At 40.2% G+C, this 14,081-nt stretch overlaps 1 protein-coding gene across 1 annotated transcript in view; it reads left to right on the top strand.

Annotated features, from left to right (window-relative positions):
• The window catches only part of sdhaf3 (succinate dehydrogenase complex assembly factor 3), a 17,785-nt gene extending 4,361 nt beyond the window's left edge, over positions 1 to 13,424 (top strand). Inside the window, exon 2 of the mRNA XM_079259270.1 lies at positions 13,006 to 13,424. Coding sequence (XP_079115396.1) covers positions 13,006 to 13,200 — 195 coding nt within the window. The 3' untranslated portion in view covers positions 13,201 to 13,424. The remainder of the gene's footprint in view (positions 1 to 13,005) is intronic.
• Positions 13,425 to 14,081: the final 657 nt, after the last annotated feature.

The raw sequence follows: 14,081 nt of genomic DNA, 5'->3' as shown, positions 1-14,081 counted from the left end.
ACATATATATATATATATATATATATATATATATATATATATATATATATATATATATATGTATATGTGTGTATTTCTATATATTTGTATATTGTATGTATATATATATATATATATATATATATATATATATATATATATATATATACACATACATACATACATACATACATACATACATATATATATATATATATATATATATATATATATATATATATATATATATATATATATATATATATATATATATATATATATATATATACATATATATATATATATATATGTGTGTGTGTGTGTGTGTGTGTGTGTGTGTGTGTGTGTGTATATATGTACACATGTATGTTTGTCTTTTGGTGCCAATGTAATAATGCAAACAAATTAAACCAGAAGTCTCTGACCACTAAAAAGCATTAAAAGCATAATCCTAGTCGGTCATGTTGCAACAGAGAAACTATCCATCAAAAACAGACATATTTTGTTTTTTCTATAATTTATCATTAACGCTGCGTCATGCTGTGCTGTAAGTCCAACCAGAGCTGCACATAATAATAAAACCACAAATAAATCGGGGTTATGTTGCCCAAACAGCATAATTTAACTGAACATTTCCCTTTTGCTTTGTTGAACAAAACTACAGCTTCTCCTGAACATATGGGATGAATTTCTTTTTCTTTACAGTCTAATAAATACTATTGAATTCAGAATAATATCTTCTGTGATACTAACATGCATCATTTGAACAGAGAAACTATTCGTGATAAAGCTGCGCTGATCTGCACATATGTGACATGTGACATATGACATAATCTTTAACGGAAAGTGACATTCGGGGGTCTATTGCTAATAAATAGTGACATTTAATACCCCTGTTGCTGTGGGTTTACAGCAGTCCTCGATGACCTGCTAGTTTTACATGTTTCCTGCTTTGTGTTCAACACAAACACCTATTTATTGAAATCAGGGCGACGGAGCAGGGAAACATCTAAAACCTGCAGGACGGGGGCCTTTCTGCACCGAGGTCTGGACATCCTTGGTTCCACGGTGCTGGTGTTATATCCGACCGTCACCACATGGTGGCGGAGCAGCTTAAGGAAACGCAGACTGGACTTCATGTCGTTTCTCTCAGTAATTCATTAAACATATCTGCAGAACGTGTTACACAATTAAAGAGGATTTTCACTGAAGAATCAGACGTAACTCCTCAGCCAGTTTAGGGGAAGTTTGTTGGAGCAGATAATTATAATTACAGGCTGTAAGGAAAGTGTGAGTCTTCCCTGGTTTATCTCCGATATCTCGGCCTTTTTTGTAAAAACTGAAATATTGTGTTGAAAGATTCACTCTGCAAGAAAAAAAGAGAAAAGAAATCAACCCCAAACACACTGATTTGTGTGCTGATAGGCGTTGGTGTGTTCACGCTAAACAATCCGAGCCTTGAGGGCGTTCTTGGTCCTGTTTGAGAGCGAGCCAGTGTTTTCCAGCATAAGTGTGCCCTGCTGGGAGATGCTAAATCAGCCATCAGCAGGTAATTTCTCTAATGAAGTAGGTGGTGATTGCAGCTGGAATCCTGAGAGGTTTCTGTCATTCAGGACGTCGCTTTAATTATGCTGCACAACATCTGCGTTGTTTTCCAAACCCAGAGTTCACTAGGGGATGGCGAGCTTGTGGTCGTATTTACATGCAGCTTTGGCTGAATTTCCAATGGAATTCAGTTTGTTTAGAAAGAAAACGCTGGAATTTATCCATATCTGGATTGGCAGAGTGAAATGACGGGAAGGTTTCTGTCTGATTGGATCCAAACCAAACAACAACAACGGATCTGATCCAGTTTTGTAATTCATCTGAATAGAGATTGGAGGTGGATTTCTAACAACAGCGTTATCAAAAAGTACTTTTTTCACGTGTTTTTAACATGCAGGAAAATACCAAAAAGATTACAGAAATAAATGCAAATTCACTTTTCTCAAGAAAAATAACGTGAATATCCTGTAAATGTGAAAATACACTAAATTTCCTTTTTTCTTCTAAAAGAAACATGTAATGTCAGGTGGATTTGTGCTTCCTCTAGACATGATTTCTTTATCTGGCCTCCTCAGAAACCATTTTTACCTTTTACCTTTCGGAGTGCTGACCCTCGTCACACTCTGTACACTGAACTGATAAAACACCAGATGCAGATGACCTGAGGGGTCTGGTGGGTTCATAATGGTCTCTGATGTACTTTGGTCCTAAACCATTCAGAGCTTCATAGACCAGTAGCAGAACTCTAAACTATCCTCTGACAGACAGATGGTGTAACGCCTTCAGAACTGGACTGATTTGGTCCACTTTCTTGGTTTTAGTGACCATGATGAGCCAGTGAACGACTGGCTCTCGTCTGGGACAAATGAGTCGCGATGCCGACCAGCGTCACATTGACAATGATCAAATTTTTATGTCCCAGGGTAATTGGGTCAGAGCTGTCTGACATGAAAAGGCTTGTGGGGAGGGGGGACTTCCTGTCGGCGGCGGTGAGGATCCACAGATGATGTGTGAGGATGAACCAAACTAAAAATAAAGCTTCAGTTTTATGCTGTTTTTATATTATTGTCTTGCTAAATAAAAACAAGTAAACTTGCTAAAATCGAACCGACTGAAGTCTTTTTCTACCTCGCGTATGTGGATGTTTAGGATTGAATGAAACAAACAGTGATATTCAGAAATATAAGCATGCTCTGGAGGCAAAGAGTTCACAGCTGTCAGTTAAAACGGTGATTGTTAACTAAGCTCGGGCCTCGTAGATCGGTGTTTTTCAGATGGGGTCGGCAGATCCGTTGACTTCAGACAACTTTATTAAACTGGGGTCAATCCAGGAAAACGGGGGATAACTTCTGGACTTGTTTTATTTAAAACAAAGTCTCTAAACAGTTTTTTTTTAATGCCACTGACCTCAAACATTTCCTGTTTCAATTATCATTACCGTTAATTAATTATAGAAAAGTCAATCCATTAAAAAAAATTGACAAATTTATTTGCTTAACGTTCTTCGAGTCCAATTTCCTGGTAGAGCGATTAGACCGATGCATTCTGTACCTCTGCTACTAACTAAGCAGCGTCGCTGCTGTGTTTAGTGGTTTTTCAGACCCTTCAGTCAGTTTATGTGAAGACAAAACGAACATGAACACGTCTTTTTCTGCTGGTGTGGAGGAGTAACAACGAAAGACTTTGTAGTTTTTTCTCTATTAGTAGCAGCTGTGAAGTCCCCTCTCCCCGCCGTACAGAAGAACACATTAGAAGCTCGGTCCTCATGTAACATTCAGACTGAAGTATCACAGATTTATCCCTCCAAGTTTACTTATAGATATTAATGTGTAATAATGAAGATTTCACTGGATTTAAAACTAAAAATGACTGTCACATGTTGTAGACTCTTAATTATAGAGCAGATGTGCTGTGAAAGTATTTAAAATGACACTTTAACTTTGTTTATTTTCTATTTCTTTTTTAATGTTTTAAAATTAAATGTATTTTTCCACAAATTAATAGAGTCTGAGTTTATAATATTAATCCCTTTGTCTATTGTTTGATTTAGTCAGTCCCAAAAATCAATTTAAAATAAGAAAATGTTGCTTTATATGGCAAATGTTGTTGAAATGCCATTAATTGGGATAAATTAATTACAAAAAAATGAATTAGATACATTCTTTTAATTGTGTCCCCCCCTAGTTGTCAGCTGTTGGGTCTGTGGTTATGCTTCTGTCTCAACTAAAAGACTTTCTACAGTAATTTAGCAGAAGCTTTTATCAACCAAAATGAATTAGCTATCAGCCTAACACGCATGGAGGAAGCCGGAGAACCCGGAGAGAACCCGCGCCTACATACAGACACCCCCATTACTGCTGCTTTGTACTGGAAAACCTGGAACACAAACAGCCGTTTTAGTTTTGGTCTTTATTAGCTCTAGTCACATTTTAGTTCTTTCTTTTTGTGATAGTTTTAGTCGATGAAAACTCAAAAGGTTTTAATTAGTTTTAGTTTAGAAAAAGGAGGAAGTATTAGTCTTAAATTAGTTATGCAAATGAGTATTGATAATTAGAATAAAGATTGACAGGTTGTATCAAGTGCTACAATTCACAAAGCAGTCAACGTTGATGGTTGTACTGGCTTCTCAGCGCCAGGACGCTACTGGACGGCGTTGGCTCCACAAATGCACATAATAGATTAAATTGTACCATCAAACGAGTCAGAACAATCATAAAAATAAAAGGGTGTGATTATTTTTCTCTCTGAAGTTTCCTCTCCTGCTGTCTTCAGCTGCTAATCGAGCGTCTCTGGCGTTGCAGCGCTGTGCTGTAAACTCCTCCCACAGCTGCTTTGCTTTCATTCAGACACTGCAGTCGGTTGTGGAAGTTCACTACAACATAGTTTATACCACGGTCAGTGAGAATTCTAATGACAAGTGGCGTGCATCATTTTCGTATAAGCGCATTTGTAGTTCGGTGAGTTAAATCACTAAAATATCGCTCCGTCACATTAATCTTTTAACAGTTGAATAAGAAAAAAGGTGCTGTAGCCTTAAAGCGGTTGCTTGGCATAAAAACTACATTCAGGCCAACATGAAATAGTTCCTGTACTTTAGCATATTTAGCAAGTGTTGAAATAAAGAAATACAGATTTGTTATAAAATATTTACTGTGTGGGACCTTGATGGTAAAAGCGGATTAAACAACTCGGAACCATGCATTAAATGGTTATAATGCCCAATGGCGAGTCGAGAACACCACGACACGCAGCGTTGTTTAATCCTTACTAAAATTTATCTATTCTGTTTACATCAGTATTTGTCAAGACAAAGCTTCATGTTATTTGTTTGTTTTCGAAAATTTGTGGAATCCTAAAGACATTGTTTAAAAGCCACTGTTTAATGTTAAATAGATTCAAATTGTTAAAGATAATGAATAATCGTATTAAATAATCTAGAGTTCAATTTCAGTCAAAATAAGCGTGATTATAATTTTTGCCATAATCGAGCAGCCCTAACATTGGGAAGGTGTGTCTATATCTATGTATGCGTGTATATAATATCCTGTACATGTTTGTGTCTTTTCCCCACACCTGTGGTTACTCACATGATTGTGTCAGGTGACCTTTTGGTGGTTACATTTATGGAGATGTGTCTCCATGCCTCCTGCATGTCTGAAGTAGGGCTGGTGCCTGAAACATCACATTAAAACTCGACGAAAGTTTTTTTCCTGGTGTGCAGACTTTTCGTTTAGTCTTTCATTAGTTTTCAGCTCAGCACTTACCTGGGATGTGTTTGTTTTTTTTTTTAATTAGTCTCATTTTTCTGTTTCTACATCTGAAATGTTTACATGTTGTACTGGGAATAAAATATGACTCAGTGCGATTTGGAAATCACTGTTTTTATTGACATGTTTTATTTATGCGGGAAGAAGGAGACTGTTACGTGTCAATCATTTCCTGCGTCAGTTAGGGGCGTGGTTTGATCTCTTTTAAAATCAGCTCAGCTATTCATCGCGCAATGCAAATAAAAAACAGAGCAATACCACCAGAGATTAATGAAAGGCAACGTTGAGCTGTTGAGGCGGCACGTTACTAGGGAGAGGAAATTGTAAAAATTGTTAAAAAGTTTTCTGTGTTGGACCCTTACCATTAAAAGTGTGGGTGTGTTAAAAAAAAAAAAAAAAAGCCCACTTCCCCCCATGAGTGCGCCCACTAGTGGATGAACTGACTTCACTACGTACAAAACGTATGGAAGTAGAAGGTTGTTGACGTCGCTTGAAATGGACGATCCCATTTACGCTCGTAAGGGAGTAGATATGGGCCTCGTCCCAATATTTGGGCAATGGGGTTTGTTTAACGTACTCTTCTGAAGAGCTGCAGGTTGATAATAAAATTCACTACGCTTCAAGTTCTGTCTTCAAGTTCCTCCTTCAGCCTTCTTCTGTAAAGTTGAAAGTTTACAGCTCTGCGTGATTGCTGTAGACAGACTGAGCTCAAACACCAATCAAATGGAGGTGGATTTCTGCTCCATCACAGCTTCCTCACTAAACTACTGAGGCTGGAAACAGATGAACAGCGAGACTCAATATGAGATTACAAGGTTCGAGTGTGCAGTGTGTAATCCATTTTTTCAGAGGTACCCATAGCAGGGCTCTAAGTCAATCGGCTCCAGTGAGACCAAACAGCCTCCCTGAAAAAGAAAAGAAAAAGAAAGTAGATACTTAAGAAAGAAGTTAAAATGAACAATAAGATGAGAGAGGTTTGTTTGTTATTCCATCAAGCTTAATCTGTACTGTCTTCAGTCCACTCAGTTGGAAAGAAGTGACAACTAAATAAATATTCTCAGTTAATCAACAATATTGTTCAACAGCAGCGAGGCTGACATGAATGTAGGCACTAATGAAGTGTGTGTTCATTACCAGAAACTGATTGCCGTACTGTGGAATAGCCATAGACCGTATATGAAAGATGGACGGAGCCTTCGGTGGTAAAAAGGGAAGCCTATGCGGAAGTGCATAAAACTGCAGTTCCCCCCTTATCCACTAGGGACTCCAAAACAGAGCGAATCCCCATAGACTCCCATGTTACAAAGACCAACTTTACAGCAGAAATAAACATGTTTACAGCCTGGTTCACTGTGGGGGGAGTGAATTTTTTTCTAACTCGCCCGTTTAATAGTAATTTAATCTCAAAATTCGGCACATTTAGGGGCGTGTCCTTTTGTTTCATGTCAGAAGAACATAGAAAAACCACAGTCTTTAGCTGATTAACAATGTGACTTAGCTTTAGCCCGCCTACCTCAGTTAGCTGGTTAGCTCCTGTTATCTCCGGGTTAGCCCAGTTAGCTCTGAGCTACAGAAAGCTAGGAGTTCGCTCGATGTCAATCATCCACCATGACGCTCACAGCCCCCCTCTCAGCTCCACCTCTTTGCCCATATTTTTATTTTCCGGGCAAGACGACACGCATGCCCCTGCCAAGATGGCGATGGTAGGAACCGCCCACCGAGCTTCAATTCAGCTCTTCCGAAACCTACGGGTGACGTCACGGAGGCTACGCCCATCTCTTCATATACAGTCTATGTGAATAGCCCTGAGCCACGCCTTATTTCTAAATACATTTCCAGTTTAACAGGAAACAGATGCTCTAGTTTACTGAAACCTGTGCAAACATGAATGAACTAGACCCCACCTGCTAAAACCTAAACGGTCACTCACTGATAACTTGTTGGACCACCTTTAGCTTGGATTCCAGCAGCAATTTTTGCCGAGTTGAATTAATTTTTCTTCAACATCTTGTGTTGATGATGGGTGGGTCAGTTCTCCAGCGGGTTCAGGTTCAGATCTAGACTGGGTGGTCCTGATAATCCATATCCTGTTCCCTGAACCACTCTTTCACAGTCTTAATCTTGTGAATCCTGCTGTTGTCATCTTTAAATATGGTCGTGCCAGCAGGGAAGATGGAATAACTGGCATATGCAGAAGATTCAAGTAGTCAGCTGGCCTCATTCTTTGGGCAAGTAATGCTGCTGAACTTGTACAGTCGGCACTAGTCATGATGTCCAAGTGACTTCATCTGCCTCCGTTGTTACGCTGATGCTCCTTCACCCTGGAGCACGGTCGATCTGGACTCATCGGACCACATGACCTTATTCCAGAGTCCAGTCTTCATGGGGTCTATAAACTAAAGCCTTTTTCTCTGATTTTTCTCACTGATTAGTGTTTTCTTCTGGCTCCACAGCTATTTAGTCACGGCAAAATGTTGAGGATCAACCGTAGGCTGATCATCTGACGGTCCAGATCCATTTCTTAGGCCTTTGGGATTTTTTCTATTTTTTTTTTCTATTTCTTATGGATATCACTTTGAGATCCTGTTCATCTACTGTTGATGGTCATCTGTTGTCCTTCATTTATCCAGTTTTAAATAAAGACCATGTGAGGATATTCCAGGTTTTCAGTTTATACCTTTTTTGGGTGTTGTTCGTGTAAAAGGTCTGTTTTTTATTTATTTATTTTTATTAAGATTTATTTATTTTATTAAGATCAAATTTTAAAATTTGATCTTAAAAGAGATTCACTTGAAAACTGGGGGTCACGTGTATGTGAACTCTGGTTCAGTTTGCTTGCAGTGTGAAAGCAAACAGAGGATCCAGTGAAGCAAAGAGAGGAAATGATGTGGACCAACACAGTGCTGCTCATACAGGACAGATTCTGATGAAAACCAGATCAGGTCTGAATACCAAAACCCAAAACTGATTGTAGGGCTGTGACAAAATGCTTTTGTCCCAATTTGATTCCAATTTTTTGGGTGCCGTTTTGATTTAAATTGCGATTCTCACAATTCTTCGGTATTGTTCATTTTTGTACATTAAAAACAAAAAAGTTTATAAAACTTTTTTCTTACTCGTCATTTTTCTTGATTTCAATGAGGAAAAAACACACTGTAGCCAGATCATCATTCTGCTGCTATAATGGCCAAGAAGACAAGTTAAATGATCAATTAAAACAATAAAAATGACCAAAAAAAAATCAATTTTTTTAACAATAAAAAAAATCTATTTTTAAAATTGTGAAGAAAGACATCCAAATTTACGATTTTTCTTTTCAATTTTCCCACCCATCGAAACCGTACTGCAGAATTTTATTTTTGCTGAGTTCTTTACATGCAGTTAGAGAAATAGTTTTAGTTCTGGACGATCCAAAAGCCAGATTTTCTTCTTCTTTCGTCGAGGTCAGTGCTTGTTTCCTGTAATATCGCCCTCTAGTGAGTAGCTGTTGTAACTGCATGCTGTTGTCCAGGCAGCTTGGTCTGCTTGACGAAAGTGAAGTGTAAAATCAAAGCAAACCAAAGGAAGATGTGACTTTTTTTTGTAATTCCCTGGACCATCCTGGCGAGATCTGACCAGAGGTTACAACAACGCCTGGAGAATAAGCTTTATGACTCAGGAGATAGTCCCTCCTCTTTATCTTTGGAGTAAAGTTTTTTTTAGATAGAAGCACCAAACAACAATGCTGATACCCTAAAACTGAAGAGGACTTCAGAAGTCATTCATCGGCATAATAGTCACATCGACTCCTCCCAGGTAGATAGTATGGGTGACATTTTGGGTATATTCCTTTAAGCCTGGCCGTCCTGCCTCGGGGAGAATATTTTCCTCCTTGGCAAATACTCAACATAATTAGATTATGTGCAGGAAGGAGGCTCTCACATAAATGGCTTGTTACTGCTCAGTGAGAGCATTCCAAAACCAAGATGCATTGTGATTGGGTAGCGCCAGACACCGACTGGGATGATGGATGACTTTTCAGGAATGGAACCAGTCAGATGAGTCGTGTACAGAACTCACATCATGTGGACTGGGGCGGGTTTAAAGTTTAATTTACAGTAAACATCCTTTTTCTTTCACAGACCTGGCTGCTTTGTGTGAAGGGAATAGCAATCTGCTGCGTTTAGCATCAGTTTTCACTTTGAACAAGAAAAACCAAAATGTTCACTCTGTGTTGTAAATCTCCAACAGTAGGGTAGAAAACACATCTACTTAGACTGTAAATGTTAATGTAATCGCTTCCATTAATCTAATTATTGCTATTATTTACTCAGAATTGATGCTGTAAATGTTTCTCCATGTCAGTCAAAGTGCAAATGATGTGAATAGCAACATGATGGATTCCTCCTCCATAATTATTCTCTCTGTTGTTGGTAATTTTGCAGCATCCCCAGATCTCAGCGGCTACTGTGATGACTAATTCTCAGAAAAGACTCAGAAAAGACCTTTTTTCTCTCCTGGCTGCATGCTGCGATTGCTGTGGTGTAACATATTAGCGATATGGTGTTGCGTGTTAATATCTGAGATTAAAAACCATTTGAAACCAAACTGAACAGCACTCAGCTGATGGATGGTGAATGTTAAGCTTTAGGAGGTGAAATGTTTAATAGAGGGAGTATAAATAGTACGAATGTTCAGCGTTTAAGGGCATTGTTTAAAATTTAAACATTCCAAACTTTTCTGGGGCCTAAAAAGAATTATAGTTAATTACATGTTCAGGTGTTCTCACTTAAAGGTCTGAATATGAAAAAACATTTCTCATATGAAACATTTTATACTTTTCTGTTTTATCCAGAGATGATCTTCTGTGATGTAGGCAGAGCTGTGAGTCAAACATTAGTTTGACTTGGATGAACTAGAGGTCATCTTCCATCACCTTCCACTTTCACAAATATCTGATCAGCCAATCACATGGCAACACTTCAAACATGTAAACGTGGTGAAGGCGACTTGTTGAAGTTCAAAGTAAGAAAGAAGATTTTAGTGACTGAGTGTTGATTGTCTGAGGATTTACTGGGATTTTCACAACCAAAACCAACTCCAGGGTTTCCAGAGAAGGTCTGAAGAAGAGAAAACATCCAACAATAGCAGTTTGTTTGGACCAGAAGGTCAGGTTGATGTCGAAGGTCAGAGGAGACTGGTCAGACTAGTTGGAGATTATAGAAAGACAACAGGAAGTCCAGTAAGAACTGGTTCCAACCAGAACATCATCTCTGAACCCGTCCAGCCTGGAAGCAGATGGTCTCCAGCAGCAGAAGACCACAGCGGGTTCCCTCCTGTCTGTAAGAACAGGAAACTGAGGCTACAATTCACACAGACTCACCAGAACTGGACAATAGAAGATGGAGAAACGTTGCTGGTCTGATGAGTCTCCAGTTCAGCTCCACATTCACATGGTAGGATCAGAATCTGCTGGAGGTGGAACGGGAGATTCTCATCATGATGTGGTGGAACGGGAGATTCTCATGGTGATGAGGTGGAACGAGAGATTCTCATGGTGATGAGGTGGAACAGGAGATTCTCATCATGATGAGGTGGAACGGGAGATTCTCATCATGATGTGGTGGAACGAGAGATTCTCATGGTGATGAGGTGGAACGGGAGATTCTCATCATGATGTGGTGGAACGAGAGATTCTCATGGTGATGAGGTGGAACAGGAGATTCTCATCATGATGCGTTGGAACGGGAGATTCTCATCATGATGTGGTGGAACGGGAGATTCTCATCATGATGTGGTGGAACGAGAGATTCTCATGGTGATGTGGTGGAACGAGAGATTCTCATCATGATGTGGTGGAACGGGAGATTCTCATCATGATGTGGTGGAACGGGAGATTCTCATCATGATGAGGTGGAACGGGAGATTCTCATCATGATGTGGTGGAACGGGAGATTCTCATGGTGATGAGGTGGAACGGGAGATTCTCATCATGATGAGGTGGAACAGGAGATTCTCATCATTATGTGGTGGAACGAGAGATTCTCATGGTGATGAGGTGGAACGGGAGATTCTCATCATTATGTGGTGGAACGAGAGATTCTCATGGTGATGAGGTGGAACGAGAGATTCTCATGGTGATGAGGTGGAACGAGAGATTCTCATGGTGATGAGGTGGAACGAGAGATTCTCATGGTGATGAGGTGGAACGAGAGATTCTCATGGTGATGAGGTGGAACGGGAGATTCTCATCATTATGTGGTGGAACGAGAGATTCTCATGGTGATGAGGTGGAACGAGAGATTCTCATGGTGATGAGGTGGAACGAGAGATTCTCATGGTGATGAGGTGGAACGAGAGATTCTCATGGTGATGAGGTGGAACGGGAGATTCTCATCATGATGTGGTGGAACGAGAGATTCTCATGGTGATGAGGTGGAACAGGAGATTCTCATCATGATGCGTTGGAACGGGAGATTCTCATCATGATGTGGTGGAACGGGAGATTCTCATCATGATGTGGTGGAACGAGAGATTCTCATGTGATGAGGTGGAACGGGAGATTCTCATCATGATGAGGTGGAACGGGAGATTCTCATGGTGATGAGGTGGAACGGGAGATTCTCATCATGATGTGGTGGAACGGGAGATTCTCATCATGATGAGCTGGAACAGGAGATTCTCATCATGATGAGGTGGAACGGGAGATTCTCATCATGATGAGGTGGAACGGGAGATTCTCATCATGATGAGGTGGAACGGGAGATTCTCATCATGATGTGGTGGAACGGGAGATTCTCATGGTGATGAGGTGGAACGAGAGATTCTCATGGTGATGAGGTGGAACGAGAGATTCTCATGGTGATGAGGTGGAACGAGAGATTCTCATGGTGATGAGGTGGAACGAGAGATTCTCATGGTGATGAGGTGGAACGAGAGATTCTCATGGTGATGAGGTGGAACGGGAGATTCTCATCATGATGTGGTGGAACGAGAGATTCTCATGGTGATGAGGTGGAACAGGAGATTCTCATCATGATGTGCAGCAACAGTGTGATGCTTCATGTCAATATGGAGTAAAATTTCTGTGGAATGTTTTTACTTTTATTGAACGTTTACCATGATATCCAGCACGTAATTGTCTGTTATTGCAGTTGCTCTGGCGTTCTTGTGCAAATACTTGGTTTTTGTTTTTAAAACATTTGTCAGTGTTTATTGTTGCAGGTAGTTGCACTTTTCCTTTAAGACAACAAACTCCTCGCCCTTGTCAACGTGACGTCAACATAAAGGGCATACTGCTCTTTTTATCTTATTGGGATTTTCCAAGGAGTAATTACACCACATTGCAAACATAACCCTAATGCTAAATGTTAGCAGAACTGTGTCTCTCTCACATGCAGCTGCTTTTCTGCCTACCAACTAAAAACAGTTGTCACGTAATATTCCGTAACGTTCTGTGTCTGTTCAGTGGTGTTGGGTTGAAAAAATAATTCGGTTTCCATGGTATCTGCTTCATATACTCGCAGATCCCCTTACTTCTGGAAGGATTCAATGCTAATATCGGTGTTGACCCAACTTAGTAACGTGGTATTTTGCAAACTGAACGCCTGCTGGGCTGGAGGCGTTATTGATCGAGTCATTTTCAGGGGTTTCTAACATTCCTACTTTAGATTCCCGTCCGTGCGTCTCAGTGATGTTTCTAATCCTGTCCGTGTGATCTGTGTTTTCCCTGCAGAACTACAGAGACACCCTGCAGGCCCAGGTGCTGGAGTCAGCAGGGAGGCAGCTCAGTCAAGTGAAGTATGGAGCCAACCTGCCAGTGGAAAAACTGAAAGACTTCCAGGATGAGCAGATCAGCCAACTGTACGAACTCATGCTGGAATCCACAAAACCCAACAGACAGTTTGACATCCAGGAGGACAACAAGTGACGCTACAGACCATGGAGATTTATTTGGACAATGACGAAGAAAACCGATGAATTCAGACCACCTCATTACCTCTGAGTGCTTCACATCAAGAGGGGTACTCTACGGCCAAGCAGGCTTTCAGGAATATTTGATTATTTTAAAGTGCTGTGTAATTTTTCTGTTTCTGTGCTCGACTCTTGTACAGTCAGAATAAAAAGGTTCCTGCACTCCTGCACAGGTGCATTAAGGACCCTCTAATTGCTGCCTTGTGTCGTCTTTCTCTCAGAAGATGGTGTTCTTGATAGAAAGTCATGGAGAAAGCCTCCAGAGTCAGTGTGATGAGGTGGGGAGACCGGGGGTCTTATAGAGTTATAAAAGCAGACTCGTGGTTGCTGACCTACTTTTACTTCCCAGTAATCCAGAAATACATCAGCTGTGTTACTGTTTAGCCACTATTTCTACCTTTTAAACTCCTCTCTGGACACTCATGCTGTACTTTGGCATCAGAAGAGAAAACTGTAATTCTTTGTTTACATGTAAATGGACAAACAATCCATCTTAAGAGCAACATTCAGTCCATATCTGGTTTAGATTTTCTTGCTTCAGCTGACAGAAAGCTTGAGGAAACATGCACAATTTGCATGTTATAACTCTGGTCCACCCTATGAAGGCCCATTTCTGCTCAGAGGTGTAAAAAGTAGAAGTCCTGCCCTGTTTTTAAGTCTACCTGTGCATTTAGAACAGGTGTTTTCACTAACATGCTCATCTACCTGCAGTGGAGCTGAGCTGATTACATCCAGCTGGTTTATAGACTGGCTGGACAGGGCTTTTACTTTATGTCACCTGGATTATACACCTTTGTGCCCCTGCACGTATGTTTCAGATGTGCATCACTGTCTTCA

This window comes from Telmatherina bonti (assembly GCF_933228915.1).
Source record: "Telmatherina bonti genome assembly, chromosome: 19".
Taxonomy (NCBI): Eukaryota; Metazoa; Chordata; class Actinopteri; order Atheriniformes; family Telmatherinidae; genus Telmatherina; species Telmatherina bonti.
This window is presented reverse-complemented; position numbering and strand designations above follow the sequence as displayed.